A 23,585-nucleotide genomic window follows, 5' to 3' on the forward strand; every position below is an offset into this window, starting at 1 on the left:
GTGAACCCCGTCTCTACTAAAATTACAAAAATTAGCCAGTTGTGGTGGTGCACGCCTGTAGTCCCAGGTTTTTGGGAGGCTGAGACAGGAGAATTGCTTGAACCTGGGAGGCAGAGGTTGCAGTAAGCCGAGATCATGTCACTAAACTCCAGCCTGGGTGACAGAGGGAGACTCCGTCTCCAAAAAAAAAACAAAAGGACAGAATTGAAGTAACTCAAGTTCTACTTCTTGGTCTTTGCAGTCACTGTGCTTTTCCTGCTTGTGTTGAATCTGTTTACACACAGGCATGGGTAGCACCCAGGAGGGGTTGAGATGAAAACCAACTCTGAAGCCACCTCCAAGGATTCTAGACCTTCATGAATTTACTCATGAAATGAGTTAGCTGGGCGAAAAAATGAGTAGGCAAAATGATGGCATTGTACCCTACAAATATATAGAATTATTACTTGTCAAATAAATAAATACACAAATACGTATTTTTAAAGGACAAATGAACCTGCTGGGGATCACCCGTATAACTGGGAGTTCTGAGAAATAATTTCCACATCGAATATAATGTCTACTTAAAAATAAGTAATAAACATGTTAACTTCTATTTTGCATATATTATTATTTTGAGACAGGGTCTTCTTGTCGCCTAGGTTGGAGTGCAGTAGTGTGATCACGGCTCACTGCAGCCTCAACCTCCCGGGCTCAAGCGATCCTCCCACCTCAGCCTCCCTAGTTGCTGGGACTACGGACATGTGCCACCATGCCTGGCTTCTTTCTTTTTTCTTTGGTAGAGATGGGGTTTTACCATGTTGCCCAGGCTGGTCTCAAACTCCTGGGGTCAAGCAATCCTCCGGCTTCAGCCTCCCAAAGCGCTGGGATTGCAGGTGTGAGCCACCCCCCTAGCCTTATCATTGTTTTTAAAGTCTTTTACAGAAAGTCACTGGTCTCAGCAGGGACCAACTCTTAGTAACTGTTGCTCTTTCCCTCCTGGCCACCGTGGGAATCCTTTTCTTGTCTGGGGGTGTGGTGGGGGTTCCGGAAGCCTGGCTCTTACACAAAACCAGCAGCTGCAGGTCTTGCCATTTCTCCAAAGCACTGGGCTTTTGAACTGTGCAGCCGGGGAAGGACTCCCCCTTCCTCTATCACAGCCTTTCCCTGGGGCTGCCGCGGCTTCCAGAATCAGGGGAAGCACTAAGAGAAGGAAGGAAAATAACGCTGGGCGTGGTGACTCATGCCTGTAATAGCAGCACTTTGGGAGGGCGAGGCAGGCGGATCACCTGCGGTCAGGAGTACAGGACCAGCCTGGTCAACATAGTGAAATCCCGTCTCTACCAAAAATACACAAAAAATTAGCCGGGCATGGTGGTGGGCGCCCGTAATCCCAGCTACTCGGGAGGCTGAGGCAGGAGAATCACTTGAACCCAGGAGGCAGAGGTTGCAGTGAGCTGAGATTGTGCCCCTGCACTCCAACCTGGGCAACAAGAGTGAGACTCCATTTCAGAAAAAAAAAAAAAAAAAAGAAAAAGAAAAAGGAAAATAAGAGGAAAGACAGTGTGGGTTAATGTTTCCACAATTTCCCAGTGCAAGAGGACGGCTTGGACGGTCTCGGCAGCTGCCTCTGGCTTGCCCCAAATCTGAACTCCTGGGAATTCTATCCTCCAGTCACTGCCCTGGAGGGAAGTAGGGAAGAGCTACTCCACTCTGCTCTGGAGAAGAGATCTCAGGCCTAGAGAGGAGCTGTAATTGATGGGAGGTTGCATAGAGAGTTAGGGGCAGAGCCAGGACTGGTACCAGGTCGTAGGGTGCTCAGTCTAGGAGTCTTCCTGTTCTGAGCTGCAGAGCACAGCTCTGTCCCTGCCGTTTATTGCTCAGCTGTAAATGCATGCAACATCTTACCAGCAAACACAGTTCAATGCATGTATGCTCTGAATTTGATGCAGCTGTGGGGCTTATAAAAGCTGAATGACAAGCACTGCTGGCTGCTATTTGCTTTCCTCTAAAATCATCTGTGGGTCTTTCCTGGGGGGATTCATAATGCCAGAAAATATGATAACTGGAGAACATGCATCCCCCAGCCCCAAGGGCTGGAAGTGGAGAGGCCCTGGTCAGGCAAGGGGAAAGTGTAAGCAGCCTGTTCCCCAGGGGCCCGGGAGGGGCCAGGGCCTAGGTGAGGGGGCTACCTCTGGCTCAGCAGGGGATTCATGTCCAAGGTCGAGGTTGCCATCCACAGTGCCCCCATGAAGTCTGTTCTCCCCTAGCAACCACAGTGATCTTTTTTTTTTTTTTTTTTTGAGTCTTGCTCTGTCACCCGGGCTGGAGTGCAGTGGCGTGATCTCAGCTCACTGCAAGCTCCGCCTCCCGGGTTCACACCATTCTTCTGCCTCAGCCTCCCGAGTAGCTGGGACTACAGGCGCCCGCCACCTCGCCCGGCTAGTTTTTTGTATTTTTAGTAGAGACGGGGTTTTACCGTGTTGGCCAGGATGGTCTCGATCTCCTGACCTCGTGATCCGCCCGCCTTGGCCTCCCAAAGTGCTGGGATTACAGGCGTGAGCCACCGCGCCCGGCCAGTGATCTTTTAAAAATGTTAATCTGGTCATGTCCCTTCTCTGTGTAAACTCTTCTTAGCTCCCCATAACATTTAGAATAAAACTCCAGACCTCATGTGATTTGTTCCCACCTGTCTCTCCAACCTCATCCTGTGTCACTACCGCCGTATCCCTCCAGCACCCTGTGGCCGCACTGGCCTCCTTACCTCCTGGGTACGTGGAACACCCTCGGAGCACCTCTGGTCTTCACTCTGGTTTCCCCTCTGCCTGCGCGCCCTCCTCCAGGTTATCTCCTGACTGCACCTTCTTCTCCTCATAGGTAAACCTTCTCTGGTCACTGTGACGCACCCTCCCCAACCCCTCAGGATCCCAGCGTCTGACTTTCTTCCCTTCATCACCTTTGTCACCATCTGAAATGACTTTGCTTCTGTGTTTCCTTGTGTAATGATCTCTCTCTCCCTCTAGAATGTAAGCTACATGCTCACCTTTGATTCTCCCGGGCCCAGCTACCTAGTAGGTGCTTATGAAATATTTATTGAATGGATGATGGGCTCTGAGCCTTTCACCCTACAGCTGCATTTCCAGGTGTTCCAGGAGAATCAGTGGGGAGGACGTGCCCAGTGCTCAGAGCAGTGTGTGGCACATACTAATTACTCAGTGTCTCACCATGACAACAACAGCGATAACCAACATCTGCATTCTGCCAGCCCTGTGCTAAATGCAGTATCTCATTTAACCTTCGAAATGATCCTCTGAGGTAGGCACTGCTCCTGTCCCCATTTTAAAGATGGAGAAACTGAGCCTCAGGAAGCTGCCCAAGGCCCTATGGTCAGCAAGGAGAGGAGCTAGGATTTAAACACCAGGAGGCTGCCCAAACCCACTGTCTATACCTGCCTGCTGAGTCCACTGTCCAAACCCACTGTCTACACCTGCCCTGATGAGTCCACCATCCTCCAGCCCCACCTCACCTCTCCCCTCACTTGTAGCACTGGTCCCTGCTGGATGCCTTCCATTAAGTGTCCTCATCTTGAGGCTGAGTCTTCCTTGCTGTTCCTAGAACCTCTGTACACCCTGAGTCTCAATAACAGTTGCTGGGTGAAATGGAATTTAATTCTGGCCCTTCTTCCCCCCAGCTGAAGCCCCTTCTGTTTTGGTCCCCTTCTTTTCTTTCTTTCTTGAGACAGGATCTCCCTATGATGCCCAGGCTGGAGTGCAGTGGCACAATCTCAGCTCACTGCAGCCTCTGCCTCCTGGGCTCAAGTGATCCTCCTGCCTCAGCCTCCTGAGTAGGTGGGACTACAGGCATGCACCACCACGCCCAGCTACTTTTTGTAATTTTTTTGGTAGAGATGGGGTTTTACCATATTGCCCAGGTTGGTCTTGAACATTTGAGCTCAAGCGATCCACCCGTCTCGGCCCCCTAAAGTGCTGGGACTAACAGGCATAAGCCACTGTGCCTGGCCTCTTTTTTTTTTTTTTTTAAGAGACGAGGTCTCACTCTGTTACCCAGGCTGGGGTGCAGTGGCTTGATCATAGCTCACTCACTCCTGAGCTCAAGTGATCCCACCCACTTCAGCCTTCTGAGTAGCTGGCACTGCAGCAGCACCTCACTACCCCCAGCTGATTTTTTACTTTTTATAGAGACAGGGTCTTACTATGTTGCCCATGCTGGTCTTATGTAATCTTTCTGTCTCAGCCCCTCAAAGTGCTGGGATTACAGGCTTGAGCCACCACCCCTCTTTCTGAGGCTGGTCCTCTTTCTGAGGCGGTGATGGAGTTGATGGGGTGGTGACTGATGGGGTGCTAATATCATCCTTTGTTATATTATTCTTGCCAATAAAAATTGGCTTCATAGAATCAGATATAAAAGTTTTGAAGGAACAGATCATGCCATGGGAGGGGCTGACAGAACTCTGACCAACAGAAAGCAGTTGCTGTAAATGTCATCTGAGAATTCTCATGAAATCACAGACTTCTCTGTGGTGTAAGCTGCTGAAGAGTAAGTTTTAAAATACAGTCCTGATTAAAGTAATGAAGTCCTCTTTGTCTCTCTTTCTTTCTTCTGAAGGGTGGGACCTTCATGTGAAACGTTCAGGCCCTAAGGCGGGCACTTCTGGGCCTCCATCCTACAAGTCTACACAGTGCCAAGTATGTGGACGTTTGAAAGCTGAACTTTCCACTTTTTTTCTCTAAGCCTCGGAGGTCTTATCTGTAAATTGGGGCTGGTGGAGGCCACCAGCCTCTACATCAGAGGGGCTGCCACAGCTTGTTAAGTGAAGGGAAGAATCAAAGCTCCCGGAGAGTGTGGGCTGGTGTGGCCGAGGGGCTGGCGTGGGAAGACACTGTTGGGGTTGGGCCCAGGGGTTTGGTACCGCCTCAAGGGTCTCACAGTTGAATGGGGAGACAGAAGGACAAATCTGACGATAGTTCATGGGAAGTCCCCTAAGAATTGCTCAGAGGAAAAAAACACAACTTCTGGGTGGGTGCAGAAGGCTTCCTGGAGGAGGTGTCTGGGCTGGGTCTGGTGGGGGCTGGGATAGACCTCATGGGAGGAAGCAAGGTCAGAGCTGTGAGAGGCCAGGAGCCTCTGTTCGAGGCTCTTTCATCCAACACACAAAAGAAGGCCACGCCTGGTGCTAGCACTGGGCCACTGTCTAGTGGGGGAGACAGATGCTCATTGCAATGGCGACAGTTTCCAGGAAGGAGAGATTCAGGGGTGTTGGAGGGAGCACCGGGTGAGGGGGTCGGAGGAGGTGGCCCTGAGTGAGCTCTGTTGGTGTCTGAAGTGGGGAGGAAGAGCGCTGTGGGCAGAGGGAAGAGGGTGGAGCTCGGTGGTGGGAGGAAGTGGAGCACGTGGCACAGAGGCGCTGAGCGCTCACAAGGCTGGAACCCCAGGGCAGGGCCAGACCATAGCTGCGAGTGCCAAAGAGGCGTTGAGGTTTCACCTGGGAGTCCATGGGACACTACAAAAGGCATGAAAGTGGGGTCAAAGGAGGCGGGGCTGGGGTGGTGAGGGCAGTGGTCATGGGAGGAGGAAGTGCCCCCAGGGACTGGAGAATGGGGTTTGTTGGGGGGTGGGAGGGAGGTGGGCACAGCCAGGCGCCGGGGCCACAGTTCAATTCAGGGTCTTTTTGAGATCTGCGTGCTGAGCTCTCCGGGCCAGCAGCGGGCGGGTTGGGATTGGGGTGGAGTTTGGTTTCATTGTTATTTCTGCTTTGTGGCCATGGCTGTTGTTATGTTTGTTAAATGAATGTGAATGATCCCTCTGCCTGGGTTCATGGACTTGGATCCCACCCGGCTACCACCCACGCAGGCCTGAGCCCTGCCAGGGCCTCCCCTTGCGCCACACAGCCTGGCTCTGCCCTCAGTCCCACGGGCCTTCCTGTAGGCAACAGTACCTTGTGCACAGGGCCAGTGACTTGGGGGCTCTCAGGTGTGTACTCCTGTATCCCCCTGTTCTGTTCTCAGCTTCTTACCACCCCCACATTTGCTCCCTCCACCCCAACTCTCATTCTCATGGAGCCCTGCCCTCTCTTCCTGCAGGCCCTGACCTGCAGGGGACCCTCCTGTGAGAGCTCACCAGTGACTGGGGGCTGAGCTCTTGTCCTCAAAGGCAAGGGAGGGAGTGAGGGCAAAGGGACCCCAACCCTGCGAAGTGACTGGTATGCATAGGGTTGCCCTGTAGGCTGTGGGGTTGGGGGGGTGGTGGGCAGGGCTGGCTATGTTTCCCAGGCCTCAGGGTGGGCTTGCCTCAACCAGGCACCTTCGCAGCCGGGGCAGAAGCAGCTGTAATCCCGCCTTCTTCAGGATAAAGTGAAGGACGCACCTAGGGATTCATTCTTTCTTTTCATAGCTATTTATTGCTCACGGTGCCGGAGAATGGCTATGAGCAAGGCAGAGGTGGTCTCTGTCCTGAAGGCAGCCACAGAGGGAGAGCCGCTCCCCCAACCCCCAACTATGAGCTTCCCAGAACTGGCCTGAAGGTACAGATGCAAGGACATGGGCTTACATCCTGGCATCCTCATTTGCTAGCGTGAAAATCGCATTTCTCCAAACCTCGGTTTTCTCATCTGAAAAACAGGCACAGCACCTAGTTTGCAGGACTGGGAAAGTTACAGAGGGTTAATGGCCATGCGGCTGGCCTTGGGCACTCCTTGTTCTGACCTCTGGAGTTCGGCTGCCCTGCGGTCTGGCCCTGGCTCTGTGGAGAGGCTTTCCCAGGCCGAGGGGCTCACCAGGCCTTCCCTGGTGAGGAGCTCTTTCTGCCAGAGCTGAGCTCATGGGCAGGGCGGGCCGCAGAGGCCACATATCAGCCAGCTGTCCTCCCTTTCCTGGGAGCCGGTCCAGGGACGAGGGGCAGGGCGTCTGGCTTTCACTGTGCGGCCGGCTCTAATTCCTCTGGCATCTGAGCTGCTTTTCAGAAGAAGGGAGATGCACTTAACTGGTTGTGACCCAGCTCGGTGCTGAGGAAGAAGCCCTGGGCTTGGGATCAAGCAGAGCTGGCCTCGAAGTCTGCCTCAGCCACTCAGCTGCTGTGTGACGCGGGTAAGGCACTCCACAGCCCTGAGCGTCGGGGGCCCCGACTGGAAAATGGCAATGACGATTTCTGCCCTGGTTATTCCACAAAGTAGAAATAGGTGCAAACATGTTTCATAAAGCATAAAATATGAAGCTGGGGTTCTCCTCTGTGTTCATAGCATGGAGGGTTGGGGTTCTGCCCAGTGGCCAAGCCCCGCACAGAAATAGCCGCGCCCCCACTGGTCCACGTGTCCAAAATGGTCAAAGCAACTTTGGGTCCATGGAACAGAGGTGCATTTCAGAAGCTGCTGGCTGGTGAACATGAGGGCCGGGGCTCAGAAAAGGAAGGGCTCACTCTGGTTGGTATGGTTAATAAAATAATAGCTAACGTTTACCGAGGGCTTACGAGGGGGCAGGCACACTTCTGAGAAGTTTCCAGTTGTTAATCAATCCTCATAACAACCCTCTCAGAGAGGTTACGATGGTTCCCCCTGTGAGGACCTCTGAGGGAGGAAAGGCATTTCTGGAGAGGGAATTGGGTGTGCAAAGGCTTGGGGAGCCCCTCATATCCTGGGGGTCAGCGGCGGACCCGGCCTACAGCCAGGAGAGGCTGGCCTATGGGACCCTGAAAGGCAGCCAAGGGGTTTAGACTGGATCCAGGCAGCAGGAGGAGCCCCTGGAGCCCCCTGCGTGACCTCATTCTGGAGGGTGGGTGGGATGTGAAGGGGTGGCCTGCCCCTCCACACCTGTGGGCGTTTCTCGTTAGGTGGAACGAGAGACTTGAGAAAAGAAATGAGACACAGACAAAGTATAGAGAAAGAAAAAGTGGGCCCAGGTGTCTTGCGCTCAGCATACAGAGGACCCATGCCGGCACCGGTCTCTGAGTTCCTTCAGTATTTATTGATCATTATCTCTACCATCTTAGAAAAATGGAAGTGGCAGGATAATAGCATCATCATAGGGAGAAGGTCAGCAGTAAGACATGTGTATAAAGATCTCTGTGACATTAAAAGTTTCAGGAAAAGTGCTGTGACTTGATAGGCATATGCAAACATCTCCATAAACCTTTCTAATGCATAAAGAGCAGCGTTGCGCTAGCACGTCCCACCTTCAGCCCTACGGCGGTTTTCTCTTTTCTCAGTAAACAGAACATACACTGAGATGTTCCATTGCCCAGGACAGGCAGGAGACAGATGCTTTTCTCTATTTCAACTGTCCAGAGGCCTTCTTTCCTCTTATACTAGTCCTCCTCAGCACAGACCCTTCATGGGTGTCAGGCTGGGGGATGACCAGGTCTTTCCCTTCCCACGAGGCCATATTTCAGACTATCACATGGGGAGAAACCTTGGACAATACCTAGCTTTCCTAGGCAGAGGTCCCTGCGACCTTTGGCAGTGTACGTGTCCCTGGGTACTTGAGATTAAGAGAATGGCGATGACTTTTCACAAGCATACTGCCTTCAGGCACTTGTTTAACAAAGCACACCCTGCACAGCCCAAAATCCGTTAAACCTTGAGTCACCACAGCACATGTCTCTTGCAAGGACAAGGTTGGGAGTAGGGTCACAGATTTACAGCATCTCAAATATAGAACAAAATGGAGTCTCTTATATCTACTTCTTTCTATATAGACACAGTAACAGTCTGATCTTTCTTTTCCCCACAGGATGGCGCTTCTGGGAGTGGCGTGGGTAGGGAGTTCATGGAAGGGGTGGGATTTCCTCACTCTTGGGTCTTCATCCTTGAGCACAGGCCCAGCTGCCACTCTAGTGGCCGCCACGGGCAGCCTCGATGCTGAGATGGGCTCAAAAGCCAGGCTGTGTGGTATGGGGTCTCAGAGCCCAGGCAGGGCCAGGGTGGCAGCCAAATGGCCTGCAACCTGGTCCTGAGCTGCTTGTGCCCTAGCCCTCACAGTAGCTCTCCAGGGGCCACTGCACCCCATCCTGGGAGCTGACCCCAAGCAGGTCAGGGCAGTGCTGCCCGCTGGGTCCTAGGGGTGACTGGAGCATCTTGCTCACACCAGCAGGACACTCATGCCTTCCCCATCTGAGCCTGCTGCAGGCAGAGCCTGGCCAGGGGCTGGCCGAGTTGGGGAGGAGGCAGGAGGGCCATAGCCATGGTGGTTAGAGACAGGAGCAGTGTTGATACCCTTTCTCTCAAATAAAATGAAGCCCCCTGCCAGGGAGGCCACTGCAGAGCTGGCACGATGGAGGCGTCCTGTCTGAAGGAGCTGGTGTAGACACACTGGTGGGGCACCCGGCAGAACAGCAGCAGCGGATCTGCAACCACACGAACTGGCTGCCTGTTCTCTACAGAGTCCAAGTGCGAACTCTGGGCTGGGAATGCTAAGGAGGCGAGTGTGGGGAAAATTCTCAGTTCTGCAGGGTGCCTTGCCCTGAGTCCTGACCCTTTGTGCTTGAGAGCGGTGGACAAATATGTTGGAAGTTCTTTTATTTTTTCTTTATTGGTTTTTTTTTGAGATGGAGTTTTGTTCTTGTCGCCCAGGCTGGAGTGCAGTGGCGTGATCCCAGCTCACTTCAACCTCGGCCTTCCGGGTTCAAGCAATTCTCCTGCCTCAGCCTCCTGAGTAGCTGGGACTACAGGCGTGTGCCACCACGCTCAGTTAATTTTGGACTTTTAGTAGACACGGCGTTTCACACCACCACATCCAGCTAATTCTGTATTTTTAGTAGACGCGGGGTTTCACCATGTTGGCCAGGTTGGTCTTGAACTCCTGACCTCAGGTCATCTGCCTGCCTTGGCCTCCCAAAGTACTGAGATTACAGGTGTGAGTCACTGCGTTCGGCCATATATTGGAATTTCTAGGGAAGACAGGGAAAGGATTTGGGGAAAGCGACGGACTTTTAGTCGTGAGGCATCCAGGGTGTGATATTTGTGCCAGAGCCAGAGATAAGACAACAAAGATGGCCGGGAAGATTGTGAGGCCTGACAGAGAAAGGCCAGATCCGGGGTGAGGTCACCGGGGAGGCATGCGGGCCTGCAGTGAGCTGGGGCGGAGGGGGCCCAGGGGAGGGGTGGGGAACAGATGGGAGGAGGAAGGGAACTGGCCTTGGTGTTTCTCACTTTTAAAAAAGATGAAATACTTGGTGTCTCAATAGAAAGTTGGGAGAATTTGGGAGTTCAAGCCCCCGGGATCTTCACTGGGTAGCCAGGGGAACGTGGTTCTCAAAGACAGGGGAACCATGGGATCCTGAGCTCAAGGTAAACGTTCCTGGATTTGGTGTGAGTGGCCTCCACCTGAGCTAATTTGTAAACACTCCTGAAAGTGGCCCTTTGGCCAACACGTAGTGCGGTAGCTCCGGCTCCTAGCTGTGTGGGAAAGGCTGAGGCGAGGGGAGCTGGGAAGGGAGCACAGACACTTTTTGTACGAGGCAAACTGACCTGAGAAGAGGCCGCTGAGGAAGGGTGGGGGCAGATCCTTTCCTGGTGGTGGCACAGGGCGGACTCGATCCCCACTTGCTCTTCTCACTCTAAGTCACCCTTTGCCAAACTTCTGGGTGGGGCCTTGTGCTTTGGCACAACCCATATTTCCCTTTCCGAACCCTCCCCAGCCCACAGGCCAGCGCTGCATGGCTCCTGCGGCGGCAGGGTGTCCACGTTTCTGTTTGGAATGGTCGGCCTGGCCCCCAGTGCCTGTGGCGGTGTTCAGCCAGGTGCTTCCCTCACTCAACGAGGGGCAGCTTGACCAAGCGGAAGACGTGACACTGAGGGGCCCGGGGCGCTAACTACCCAGCAAGCAGTGCCAGTAAGAAAAGTGCAGGATTTGAATTCTGCTAAAAAGACAATTTTTGAGAAAACTGGGGAAATCTAAATATTGACCAAATATTAGGTAAGGTGAACATTTCTTGGCAAGGAAAGGTGGAGAGTGTTAACTGAAGCATATATGGTATGGTCTCACGTTTGAAAAAATAATTATGCATATACATACCCAGAAAAAGATCTAGAAGAACATACAGTAAGGTGATATTCACTGGCTGATAGGAAATTCCCCCCCCCCTTTTTTTTTTGAGACGGAGTTTCATTCTTGTTGCCCAGGCTGGAGTGCAATGGCGCGATCTTGGCTCACCACAACCTCCACCTCCCAGGTTCAAGCGATTCTCCTGCCTCAGCCTCCCCAGCAGCTGGGATTACAGGCCACCATGCCCAGTTAATTTTATATTTTTAGTAGAGACGGCGTTTCTACATGTTGGTCAGGCTGGTCTTGAACTCCTGACCTCAGGAGATCTGCCCACTTCAGCCTCCCAAAGTGCTGGGATTACAGGTGTGAGCCACCATGCCCAGCATCCCCTATTTTTTGTTGTTGATGTTTCCTGACGTATGCTTTAAATTTTTCATTATTCTTGTCCGGGCGCGGGGCTCACACCTGAAATCCCAGCACTTTGGGAGGCTGAGGTGGGTGGATCACAAGGTCAAGAAATCGAGACTATCCTGACCAACATGGTGAAACCCCATCTCTACTAAAAATACAAAAATTAGCTGGGTGTGGTGGCGCGTGCCTGTGGTCCCAGCTACTCGGGAGGCTGAGGCAGGAGAATCGCTTGAACCCAGGAGATGGAGGTTGCAGTGAGCCAAGATCGCGCCACTGCACTCCAGCCTGGGCGACAGAGTGAGACACTGTCTCAAAAAAAAAAAAAAAAAAAGTTTAATAACTGCCGCCCTGCAAGGTGACAATCCAGGGCCAAGGCGGGCAGGCATGAGGTGGTGGCCGCTGAGAGGAGCGGGCCAGGGTCTTACAGGGACAGGACAGGAAGATCCAGCCTCTTTTCTCCTTGGCTCCCTGCTGTGGATAAGAACTCTAACCCTTATCTGAGTTCTGCACATGATCCAGAAAGTGCTGATAACTGCATAGCAAAAAAGGCAACTCTTGAGATGATCAGTGATTAAAAAAAAAAAAAAAAAAAAATCACCCGAGGCTGGTTTCCCCTATCAGCAGAGTCCATGGCTGGCCCCTACCTCTTTGACTGAAAATCCAACTTCACTGAAGTAGTGGTTTGTAAAAACCCCAGAATTTGAAAGCTAGGGCTGTCTATGTGTGCTGGTCTTTCCTGCTTTCGCCTGGGGCCCTTCTGGGGCTGCCCCTGGATCTAGGAGCAGCAGCTTAGCGGTGAGAGCCACAGGATGTGGAAACAGGGGAGGCTAAGTGGAACTTCACTTTCACCTTAGAGGGAAGGGAGCCTGGGGAGACTCCAATTTTTCTAGGCCTTATTTTCTCAACTTCCAAAAGTGTAGAATAATCCCTGTGCCTCCCCCTGCATATTTTTAACTTCTCAGAAGAGACGTACTATGGACGGCTGTGGCTCAGTAATTTGTGGGGGTGTGGATGTGGGGTGGGGTGAGGTGGAAAGGCTGGTTTTCTGTTTAATGGCATTTACACTCTGGATGCAACCACTAATGGGCACCCCCCCCACCCCCACCACCTCCCCCAACCTCCACTGTGTTGCAGGCCCATACTTCCACTCCCATTCCTAGGCCTGGTTCTGCCTCTGTCCTTCTGCCTATCCCCATTCCTCTCTGGGTCACACCTACACCTATGCAAAAGGGAGAGGACACCTGCATTTTTCTTAGCCAGACAAGGTTGATGGGGCCACTTCCTTGTTCCCATGAAACAGCTACAAAGGCTGGGTGGGGTGGCGCTGTAATCCCAGCACTTTGGGAGGCCGAGGCGGGCGGATCACTTGTGGTCAGGAGTTCCAGACCAGCCTGTCCAACACGATGAAACTCCGTCTCTACTAAAAGTACAAAAAAATCAGCTGGACATGGTGGCAGGTGCCTGTAATCCCAGCTACTCGGGAGGCTGAGGCAGGAGAATTGCTTGAATCTGGGAGGCGGAGTTTGCAGTGAGCCAAGATCGTGCTACTGCACTCCAGCCTGGGCGACAGAGCAAGACTCCGTCTCAAAAAAAAAAAAAAAGAAAGAAACAGTTACAAAATCCAAATGCAGTGATGGTTTTGTGCAAAGATGAAGGCTGATGGGAGGACTTCAGAGGAGCAGGTGGGGGCGGGAAGAATGAGTGTCCCTTCCCAGCCTTCCCCACACACCATCACCCCTGAAAACAGGACACTGAAGGGGACTAACATGCGCCCCACTCCTTCTTTTGCTCTCAGAGTTTACAATCCCTCAAGCTAGAGAGGAAGAAGTCTAGGAATATTATTTGAGAAAAATGTGTATTATGCAACAGCTACAAGGTCAAGGCCCTTCCTTACCCAGGATTCTTCCCTGCAGCCAAGCAGTGGGCCTGAGTCCTGACTGCAGCATCTCTTCCTTGGGGACACTTGCCCTTGGCTCGGGGCCCGTCTTGTGCTCCTTATTATCCTACCATTTTGGTGGGTGCAGTCACATGACGATGTATCTGTCTTCCCGGCTGGAAGGAGCAAGTGGGGGCAGGGCCTGGCTGCCAGAGCTTGCTCACCGTGGGATCTGGCATCCGGCATCTGGCAACGCCCAGGGCACAGCAAGCTTCCATTGTTGATCTGGATGGGTTCTTCGGGCCATTTGCTAGCGTTTGTGTTTTGGACAGTTCTGCTCTAAAATAAATTGTAGTATTGGGACGAAAATGAAGGTCAGGAAGAAGAATGTTCTTTTGGTTCCAAATTTTCTAAGTAGACTGCTCTGATCCAGATAACAGTACCTTCCCTTTAGGCGGCTGAAGCCATGGATAGTTTACAGTTTGCTGCCCTCTTGTGGCACAGAAGTGATAACAAGATTGTCTTCCCCTTTCAGATGCTATCAGGCTCATTTCTCTGTCCATGGACAAGCTGTGGGGCAAAAGCAAGAACTGTACGTGGTCTCCACTTACAGAACTCCCAGGCTGGTGGAGGTGGCTTTTGGTACAACTCAGGTCTGAAGGCAAAAATACACACTTTGGCTTTGCACAAAGGGGCTGACGACCCCGTACGTACCCTAGTACCTGGGCTGCCCAGCCAAAGAGGCCAAGTGGCCACATGCTGAGCCTACGGTAGTCTTTAAGTAACTAGAGCCAATTTCCTTGTGAACTGGAGAACTGATGAGACAAGCTCAAAACCAGATCTTTCAACTGGCCTCCCTATACCCCAGCTTCCTCCTTGTTTCTTTTTTCCTTTTTTTTTTTTTTTTTTTTTTGAGACAGTCTCACTCTGTCACCCAGGCTGGAGTGCAGTGGTGCGATCTCCGCTCACTGCAAACTCCGCCTCCCGGGTTCAAGCCATTCTCCTGCCTCAGCCTCCTGAGTAGCTGGGACTACAGGCGCCCGCCACCTCGCCCGGCTAGTTTTTTGTATTTTTAGTAGAGACGGGGTTTCACCACGTTAGCCAGGATGGTCTCAATCTCCCGACCTCGTGATCCACCCGCCTCAGCCTCCCAAAGTGCTGGGATTACAGGCGTGAGCCACCACACCCGGCCCCTCCTTCCTTTTTTCTATCTACTTTGCAATTGTTGTCTTCTCCAAAGGGTCTCCCCTTTCCAAACCCCAATATGATTCTGTTTTGCCTCCTGTTATGGGCTGAATTCTGTCCCCTCCCACATTCACATGCTGAAAGCCCTGACGCCCAGCACCTCAGCATGTGAGTGTATTTGGAGACAGAGCCTTTAAAGAGGTGATGAAGGTTAAATGAGGTCATTAGGGTGGACCTTAATCTAACATGACGGGTGTCCTCATGGGAAGAGGGGATTAGGACATGCCGAGACAGACGGCAGGGCTGTGCATGTCGAGGAAAGACCACGTGAGGACACAGCGAGAAGACGGCCAGCTGTTAGACAAGCCACGGAGAGAGACCTCGGGGGAAACCAATGCGGCCGACACCTTGATGTTGGACTTTCAGCCTCCAGAGGTGAGACAATATTAATACATTTCTGTTGGTTAAGCCGCTTAGTCTGTGGAATCGTGTTGTGGCAATCCTCAACTAATGCACCTCCTAATAAAATTCTTGTTTCTAAACGGGGAGCTGTTGCATGTTGAGGTTTTTACTGTGCGCCTGTCTGGGATGGATGCTGGCAAACTGCAGGAAGACTGAGCCATAAACCCTATCATGGTTTGACTTCTTCCTTGACCCACTCAGAAAAAGTTCAGTTCTTCTGGAAAACTCACGAGTACTCCACAAGGCGGCACATATCACCCCCCACACCATCCTCATCTCCAGGTCTCTGTGGTACACCTGTCGGAACTGAGACCAAGGGGAGAGCTCGTGTACATTCTGGTCTTTGTCAACAGTGACTCCCAACCACACCCCTATTCTTTCAAAATAGATTTTATTAGCGGCACATGGAATGTCAAGTTAAGCAAATTCTTTCCAGCGAGAAGGTGAGCCCTGACAGACTAAAACCTTGAGCACGGACGATACAGCAGAAGTAACATTTCCAGTGTAATGAGAGATAAAGGGGAATATTGTCCACCAAAGAAATGACTTTCTTCACCACGCTGACCACACTGCACAGCGCCCGATCCAGCTGGGGGGATGGGGAGGTGGGAAGAATCTCAAAGCACTGGACAGGGTGAGGACTCAGGAAGTCATGGGGCCAGCTCTACAGCAGTCAGCTCCTCTCTGTTGTTGGAGAGGCCGTGAGCCCCACTACTCACTATACGAGGACCAGAGTGTCTTTGGCAGGTGGAGGCTGGCTCGCGGGAGAACAACAAGTGAGGCGGCTTCTCTGTGAACCCAAGAAACTTCAAGAAATCCCACAGCATCTCCATTACGACCTCCCATCTTCAGGTTAGGGAGCTATGGGTTCCCACAGGGTCCTTTGGAAGTATCTAGAAATGTCCAGGTAAGTCAGAGAAGAGCTGAACCTTCTTAGAAAAATCCCTTTACTCTCTTGTACAGGAAGAACATTTCCCTTAAAGGATTCTGGTTCTTTCCCCCGATGCTCTTGTGCAACATTCTGAGGGTCACCTGGACTTGGCCCACCAGTGCCTCTGCTGCTGCTGTCTCACTTTCAAACGCCTCCACCTCCATTGGCCTCTCCCTTCCCACCTTTCAGCACACAGTGTCTGCATGCTGTGGGTCTCCCACATCTGTGGTGTCAGGATCATGCTGCTGCTTTTTTTCCTTTTTTTGGATACAGGGTCTCACTCTGTTGCCCAGGCTGGAGTGCAGTGGAGTAACCATGGCTCACCTCAGCTTTGACCTCCCAGGCTCGAGCAATCCTCCTAAAACAGGCATTTCTCTCATCGCTTCAGAACCCGCCCCTCAACCAAACATTCAGATGCTTATTAAGGCAACAAAACAAGTGACAGACGGGACAATTTTTCCAATTCTAGATCTAATTGATTAGGCTACGTCTCATGAGGAGACCGTACTTGACCTCTCAGCTAGCATCTGGAATACAATCTTCCAGGGGCTTAGGGCAGGTCCGTGATAGCAGTATCGTCAGGATCAATTCCGAAGTGCAGCTTGCCGTCCTTGGCGGCTGCCCAGGGCATGGAGGTGGAGGTCCACTTTGCCACCCAGTCTCCTGTTTTGCTAACCACGATGAGGCCACCTAAACCTTTAACCCTTGACTTCATATAACCCAACGATAGGTCCGCAGCCTCTTCTACCGTCTTTCCTGAAAACAAGGAGGGGTTGAGAAACAACACACGTTACTGAAAGGAATCTCATGGGAAAATCATTTGCCATTTGAAATGCCCAAGTGAGCTAGCAAGGATTTTTGGTAAATGAACACCTGAACGCTTAAAAGGAGGGTCCTCACCTCCTTGCCCTGAGACAGAGCCCTAGCATTAGCCCAAGTGGAGGCGTCTTCCCTCCCACACCCAGGCTCAGGGTCTCTTTACTGGCCCCTTCTCCTGAGATGGGGAAGGTAACAGTACTCAATGCTCTCCCATTCCAGACCTAAGGGAAGGCGGAAAGTCAAAACAAGGTGTTAAGGACCTGAAAGCAACATTGTAGCCAACAGGAAAGGGTTTCCTACACTTCATACGCTTACTTATCAAATACCTTCTATGTACTTATCTTCACAAATTATGTTACTTGTCCTGTGGTCTGTGTACCTTGTTCTATGTGGAACAGGGTGAGTCTGGCCAGGTTCACCTTCAGGATGCTTTCCCCATGCCCTGTGGTTGAGATGGCTCCGATGTCATTGTCAGCATAACCTCCAGCTCCTGCTCAAAAAGGGTGATTGTTCTGAGCAGTAACAGTCAAGAAATTCAAATCCATATTAGAAGTCAGACACTACATAAAAGTTAAATCGCGAAGGGTGCTCAAGTATAGACAAAGGTCAGGTTAGTAGCCATGATCCGCGGATGCAAAGGTGGACTAGAAAGCATCATGTAGATGCCCCAGAATTTAGGAGGATAAAGGAAGCCTCAGAGGGGCAGGCCGGACCTTTCACAGAGCAGCTACAGCAGGACAGCGTCTCCTTGGCCCCAAAGCATAGCCACTCCTTTTTGCTCAATGAAGCCACCCTCTCCCTGTCTCCTCCTCATGCCCCACCTACTATGAAGGAGGAAACAGCATGGCTGCATTACATGGATCTCTAGCAAGGCCATCACGTTCCAGAGATTTGGGGAAAACGTGTACCCACAACCTAACAGCCATGCACACTGTCCGATGGGTGGCAGTTGCATTTGTTGAGGGTGGGCATAACTGGACCTGAGGGAACTACTCTGGGCTATCCCCTTAAGTGGGGGTCTGGAGTGAAAGCTACTTTGGTAAGATTTCTTCCCTATTTTGGTCTTGGATTAAAGAACCTTATAGCTTTCTCTAAGTCATTCTTGTATCTGTTCACACACTGCTACCAGCCTGCGAGTCCTTTAGCCTTGGAAGGGTTTGCCTTTACCCTCCCGCAGTTGATACAGAAGCATAGATGATTGATATGTGCCTTGCTTACTGACGCTGGACATGGGCGAGGACTCAGAAGTTGAGATGTTGCACTGGACTGTCACAAGGCCCCACAGGTTCTCAAAGGCAGAGAATCCCTGGCTCTGGCTCGGGAGGGAGCTGACATTGGGCAGCAAATGAACTGCTGCAGTGGGAGGAGGCGCCTTTACTTTTTCTTATAAGCTTCTGCTGGGGAATTAACTGACCAGGTCCCATGGTGTCAATGTGCCCTAATATTTGGAAGCAGCCAAGTCTTTGCTTACTTTCCAGTTACTCTAGGACCACAGAAGGCCAGGTGTCTCCAAGGGCGATCCTGGCACAGGCATTGGGTATGTGAAGGTGTCCTCCCCGCCACATGCATTTCTCAGGACAAGTGCATTGCCTGAGGTGACCACTGATGTGCCTAGCACTGTCCTTGCTGACTGTCCAGGCGGGGGCCTGGCCAGCGGCAGGCCTCCTTGGAGAGGCTCCTCAGAAGGCCAGGCAGAGAATACCTGGTGCTCACGGCTGGACGAAGACTTCTGAATATTTAGCTTATGCCATTTCTTGTCAAGATTTACCACTGTAACTCAATTTAAAATTAATTTCTAGGATCTAACCTGGAGTGGCCCCGTGGTCTGGTCTGAACCCAGCTGAAGCAAGCTGCACTACTGACCAGGCATAGTTTGGTGGGATTTTTGCCAAGGAGAAAGAAAGGTAGACTACTTCACATCTCTTGGGTGATACACCAAGGAGTAGAGGAGTTGCCAAGCCCCTACTCTTTAAGGAAGCTTCCACGGTCTCTGAGTTCATGACGGAAAAAGGGCGTCAAGAATTGTCAAGAGTGTAGATTATTACTAAAGACTAGAGCAACATATTAAAAAGGGAAGGTAAGGCTAATTTTCCTCTGAAAGAATAAGCTGCTCTTTAGGGCAGATGGAACAACTTAGCTGCTTCTCAAATCTTCAGTCACCTGCAGGGGTTCATGAGGATTCCTGCATGAAAAGTGTGAAAGTGCACGGAGTGAAACATACAGCCCCCCCGGCCCCGCCTCTCACCCGCTCCCGGGAACGAGATGACGCGCTTCCCCGTTAATGTAAACAACATCTCAATCTGTAATGTGTCTGTAGAAGTATGTCACTTTCAGGCTGCTCAAATCTAATAACTGCAGTCTCAGATTTCTCAGATTGCCCATGTCTTGGGAGTAAGCCTTACTCAAGTAAGTCTGCAGATCCTGAAACTGCGGCTAAAGAGAAGACAGAATCACTACAGGGTAGACTGGGGGCAACGTTAGCATCCTGTCTCCACTTCTCTCCCCAGGTTGTTCCAAAAACGCATGCAATCTAGGAAAAACAGTGGCGCCAGATACAAACACCCTCTCAAGGCAGCACCCCGGATAACCCCTTCCAACCCCACTGTCACTCCCAGACATCCTGGAGCCGCACCAAGAGCAGAAAGGCAACGCATCAAGAAAGGGAGAGGGGCAGGGAATAGAGAATGAGGAGAGCCTGAGGGTGGGAGAAAAGGAGAAGGGGCAGGAGCCATCCCTTGGTCCTACCTACACACGGTGTGTCCCCAACTCGGCCGACCATTTTATTAACGATACCCCCTGTGGAGGTTGCGTAGGCTACATTCCCTTTGAAGTCCAAGGCAACAGCACCCACGGTTCCCAGGTTTCTGCCGAAAATAAACAGGAAAAAAGCGACAGGTTGAAAATGAGAATGAACCCCATAACCAATAGCGTAGCTTAAAACCACTTAAAGTCTCATGTTAGATGTTAATGGCAGATGGGGCACCCATTCCAACATTCTAGACAGAACCTGCTTGCTTCTCATTCTACGTGGAAGCTACAGGAGGATCGCTGGGCACTCCTCTACCACTCAGCTTTAAGAGTACATCCAATCCCAACACCACCGTTTTCTAGCTGTGACCTTAAGTTTTAATTTGTGTCTCACTGTCCCCATCATAAAATGGGGATAAAAGTAAGAGTGCATCTCAAACTTTAGTGCATATAAGAATCCCTTGGATCCTTGGGCCCACAGAGATTCTGAAGCTGCCACCAAGAGGAGAAAGGAAAGGAAAAAGTGAGTTGGTAGATACCAGGTGGACCCAAAATCCTGCAGTTTTTTTTTTTTTTTTTTGTGAGATGAAGTCTCACTCTGTCGTCCAGGCTGGAGTGCAGTGGCACAATCTTGGCTCACTGCAACCTCCGCCTCCCGGTTCAAGTGATTTTCCTGCCTCAGCCTCCCAAGTAGCTGCGGCTACAGGCGTGCGCCACCACACCCGGCTAATTTTTATATTTTTAGTAGAGATGGGGTTTTCACCATGTTGGCCAGGTTGGTCTCGAACCTCTGACCTCAGGTGATCCATCTGCCTTGGACTCCCAAAGTGCTGGGATTACAGGCGTGGGCCACCTCGTCCGGCCGATCCTGCGTTTCTGACAACCTCCAGGATGTCGCTGATGCTGCCTGCCTATGCACCCTGTGCACGGGGTTGTTGTAAAGATGAAATCAGTTAATTTTCCCCTAACATTTTATTATGAATTCTCGAATACAGTCATGTGTCACCTATGATGTTTTGATCAACAGATTGCATGTCCCATGAGATTATAATACTCTATTTTTACTGTACCTTTTCTATGTTTAGATACATAAATACCATTGTGAGACAACTGCCTACCGTATTCAGGACAGTCACACGCTGCACAGGTTTGTAGCCTGGGAGCAACAGGCTGGACCACACAGCCCAGATGTGTACTAGTCTCCACCATCTGGGTTTGTGTGAGTGCACCCTATGGTGTTTGCACAGCCATGAAATTGCCCGGCTATGCACTTCTCAGGACGCATTTCTCGTCCTGTCATGCGACGCGTGACTGTAACGAAGTTGAAGAAATTGTACACGAACACCCCGTACCCACCAGCAAGATTCTATAATGAACTGTATTTGAGGCACTGTTTTAAGTGCTGGGACACAGTGGTAAGCGAAACAAAGTCCTTCTCCCATGGAGCCTGCGTTTGGGGTAGACGGTGCTAGTAACAGGGCAGTAATATGTCAGGTGACAAAAACAAAACAACAAAAAACCCAAACAAAAAACAAAGCAGCACCAGGGAAGAGTGATGGTGGGGAGGTGCTGTTTTATACAGAGTGTCTCTACAGGACAGGGGGGCAATCATGCCATGCCAGCTACTGGGGACGAGTGTTCCTGACGCACAAACATGCCTGTCACGTGTGTGGAATTTGAAGGAGGCAAGCATGGTTGGAGAGAATAAAATGAGGGAGAGCGTGGTAGGAGAATGATCGGAGGGACAGCCAAGGCCAGATCACAACATCTCTGACAAGTGGGGTGACCACACACACCAGTTACCCAGGCCAGTTCAAATTTATGCCTGCTGTCATGGCTGTATTATTAATAGCGCCACTTTTACTCTCAAAATTAAGTTCCAGTTTAAACATTAAAGAATATAATCATCCTACCTTTAGGCCATTGCAAAGGCTTTTATTCTGAGCTAAATGGGAGGACACTGGGCAGTTTGAGTTAAGAAGTGACACAATCTCAGTTCAATCTTAAAAATAATCATTCTTGGCCAGGTGCGGGGGCTCACGCCTGTAATCCCAGCACTTTGGGAGCCCGAGGTAGGCAGATCATCTGAGGTCAGGAGTTTGAGACCAGCCTGGCCAACATGGTGAAACTCTATCTCTACTATTAAAAAAAAAAAAAAAAAAAAAATTGGCTGAGTGTGGTGGCACGTGCCTCTAATCCCAGCTATTCGGGAAGCTAAGGCAGGAGAATTGCTTGAACCCAGGAGGTGGAGGTTGCAGTGAGCTGAGATTGTGCCATAGAATTCCAGCCTGGGTGACAGAGTGAGACTCCATCTCAGAAGAAAAAAAAAAAAATCACTTTCCACTCCACCCGCCCTCCAGTAGAACGGCTAAAATGAAGAGGCACATCAAACCTGGCAAGGATGTGCAGGAACCGGAACTCTCATTCAATACTGCTGTTAGTGTTGACTGTACCAACATCTTTGGAAAACCATTTCACAGTGTCTACTGGAACTGATCATATGCACATCCCATGACTCAGCAAATTATACACTTGTGTATCTGTCCATCAGAAATGTGGACAGGTGTTCACCAAAAAAGCTTACACAAGGTGTTCACAGCAGCAGTAGATGTAATACAGTAGTCCCCTCTTATTTGCAGGGGATACGTTCCAAGACCCTCAGTGGATGCCCGAAAGCTCAGCTAGCACTGACCTCTACAAACACTATGTTTTCCCCTATACTGTATGTACACACCTATGATAAAGTTTAATTGATAAATTAGGCACAGTAAGAGATTAACAATAATACAATTATAATGATATACTGTAGTAAAAGTTATGTGAATGTGGTCTCTTTCTCAAAACATCACACCACGGTTGGGTGTGGGTAACTGAAAGCACGGAAAGTGAAACTGCAGGTAAGGGGGAGATACTGTAATCCTTTTTTTTTTTGAGACGGAGTCTCACTCTGTCGCCCAGGCTGGAGTGCAGTGGCGCCATCTCCGCTCACTGCAAGCTCCGCCTCCCGGGTTCACACCATTCTCCTGCCTCAGCCTCCCGAGTAGCCGGGACTACAGGCGTCCGCCACCACGCCCGGCTAATTTTTTGTATTTTCGGTAGAGAGGGGGTTTCACCGTGTTAGCCAGGATGGTCTCCATCTCCTGACCTCGTGATCTGCCCGCCTCCGCCTCCCAAACTGCTGGGATTACAAGTGTGAGCCACCGCGCCCAGCCAATAATACTGTAATCCTAAACTGGTTAGTCTCAAACTCCTGATCTCAAGTAATCCACTTGCCCCCCCAAAATTAAAATATTTTATTATTTATTTATTTTTGAGACGGAGTCTCGCTCTGTTGCCCAGGCTGCAGTGAGGTGGCACAATCTCGGCTCACCGCAACCTCTGCCTCCCAGGTTCAAGCTATTCTCCTGCCTCAGCCTCCCGAGTAGGTGGGATTATAGGCGTGTGCCACATGCCCAGCTAATTTTTATATTTTTAGTAGATATGGGGTTTCACCATAGGCTGGTCTCGAACTCCTGACCTCAGGTGATCTGCCTGCCTTGGCCTCCCAAAGTGCTGAGATTACAGGAGTGAGCCACCACCACTCCCCGCCTCAATCTTTTTTTCTTTTTTTTTTAAGATTCCATATGTAAGTGAGATCATGTAGTATATTTCTGTGCTGGCTTATTTCACTTAGTATCATGTTGTAAATGGCAGGATCTCCTCTTCTTACTGTGGAATTATATTCCACTGTATATATACATTATACTTTATCCATTCTTCATTGATGGACAATGTAGTTGTTTCAATATCCTGGCTATTTTGAATAATGCTGCAATGAACATGGAAGTGCAGATATATTTACTAGATGGTGATGTCATTTCCTCTGGGTATATGCCCGGAAGTGGGACTGCTGGGTTATAAGGCAGTTCTATTTTTAATTTCTTTAGGAACCTCCATACTATTTTATCTGGAAAAATATTGAAAAGCTGTGGTTTTCACATGACCGAAAGTTGACAAACTACCAATGATGACTTAACTTAGTTATTATTGTGCATACCAGGGTCATTTGTTAATTGGCTGGTGATGGCAGATGAATGGCACGCACACACATGCGCGCACACACACACACAGACACATTTAATAAATTATGTATTTATTCCATAAAAATATTTTTTCTTGGCTTCATTCCAGGGAGTACTGA

The 23,585-nt window shown here is 50.6% G+C and overlaps 2 protein-coding genes across 2 annotated transcripts in view; both read right to left on the reverse strand.

Moving 5' to 3' along the window:
* GNG3 (G protein subunit gamma 3) overlaps positions 1-23,585 on the reverse strand; it is a 440,061-nt gene that overhangs the window by 306,481 nt on the left and 109,995 nt on the right. The gene's annotated exons all lie outside the window — the stretch shown is intronic.
* ASRGL1 (asparaginase and isoaspartyl peptidase 1) overlaps positions 15,282-23,585 on the reverse strand; it is a 33,777-nt gene continuing 25,473 nt past the window's right edge. The window contains exons 5-7 of the mRNA XM_050756974.1: positions 19,403-19,521; positions 17,037-17,147; positions 15,282-16,594 (exon numbers count right to left, since the gene is read on the reverse strand). Coding sequence (XP_050612931.1) covers positions 16,389-16,594; positions 17,037-17,147; positions 19,403-19,521 — 436 coding nt within the window. The 3' untranslated portion in view covers positions 15,282-16,388. The remainder of the gene's footprint in view (positions 16,595-17,036; positions 17,148-19,402; positions 19,522-23,585) is intronic.

The sequence above is a fragment of the Macaca thibetana genome, chromosome 14 (assembly GCF_024542745.1).
Source record: "Macaca thibetana thibetana isolate TM-01 chromosome 14, ASM2454274v1, whole genome shotgun sequence".
Lineage (NCBI taxonomy): Eukaryota > Metazoa > Chordata > Mammalia > Primates > Cercopithecidae > Macaca > Macaca thibetana.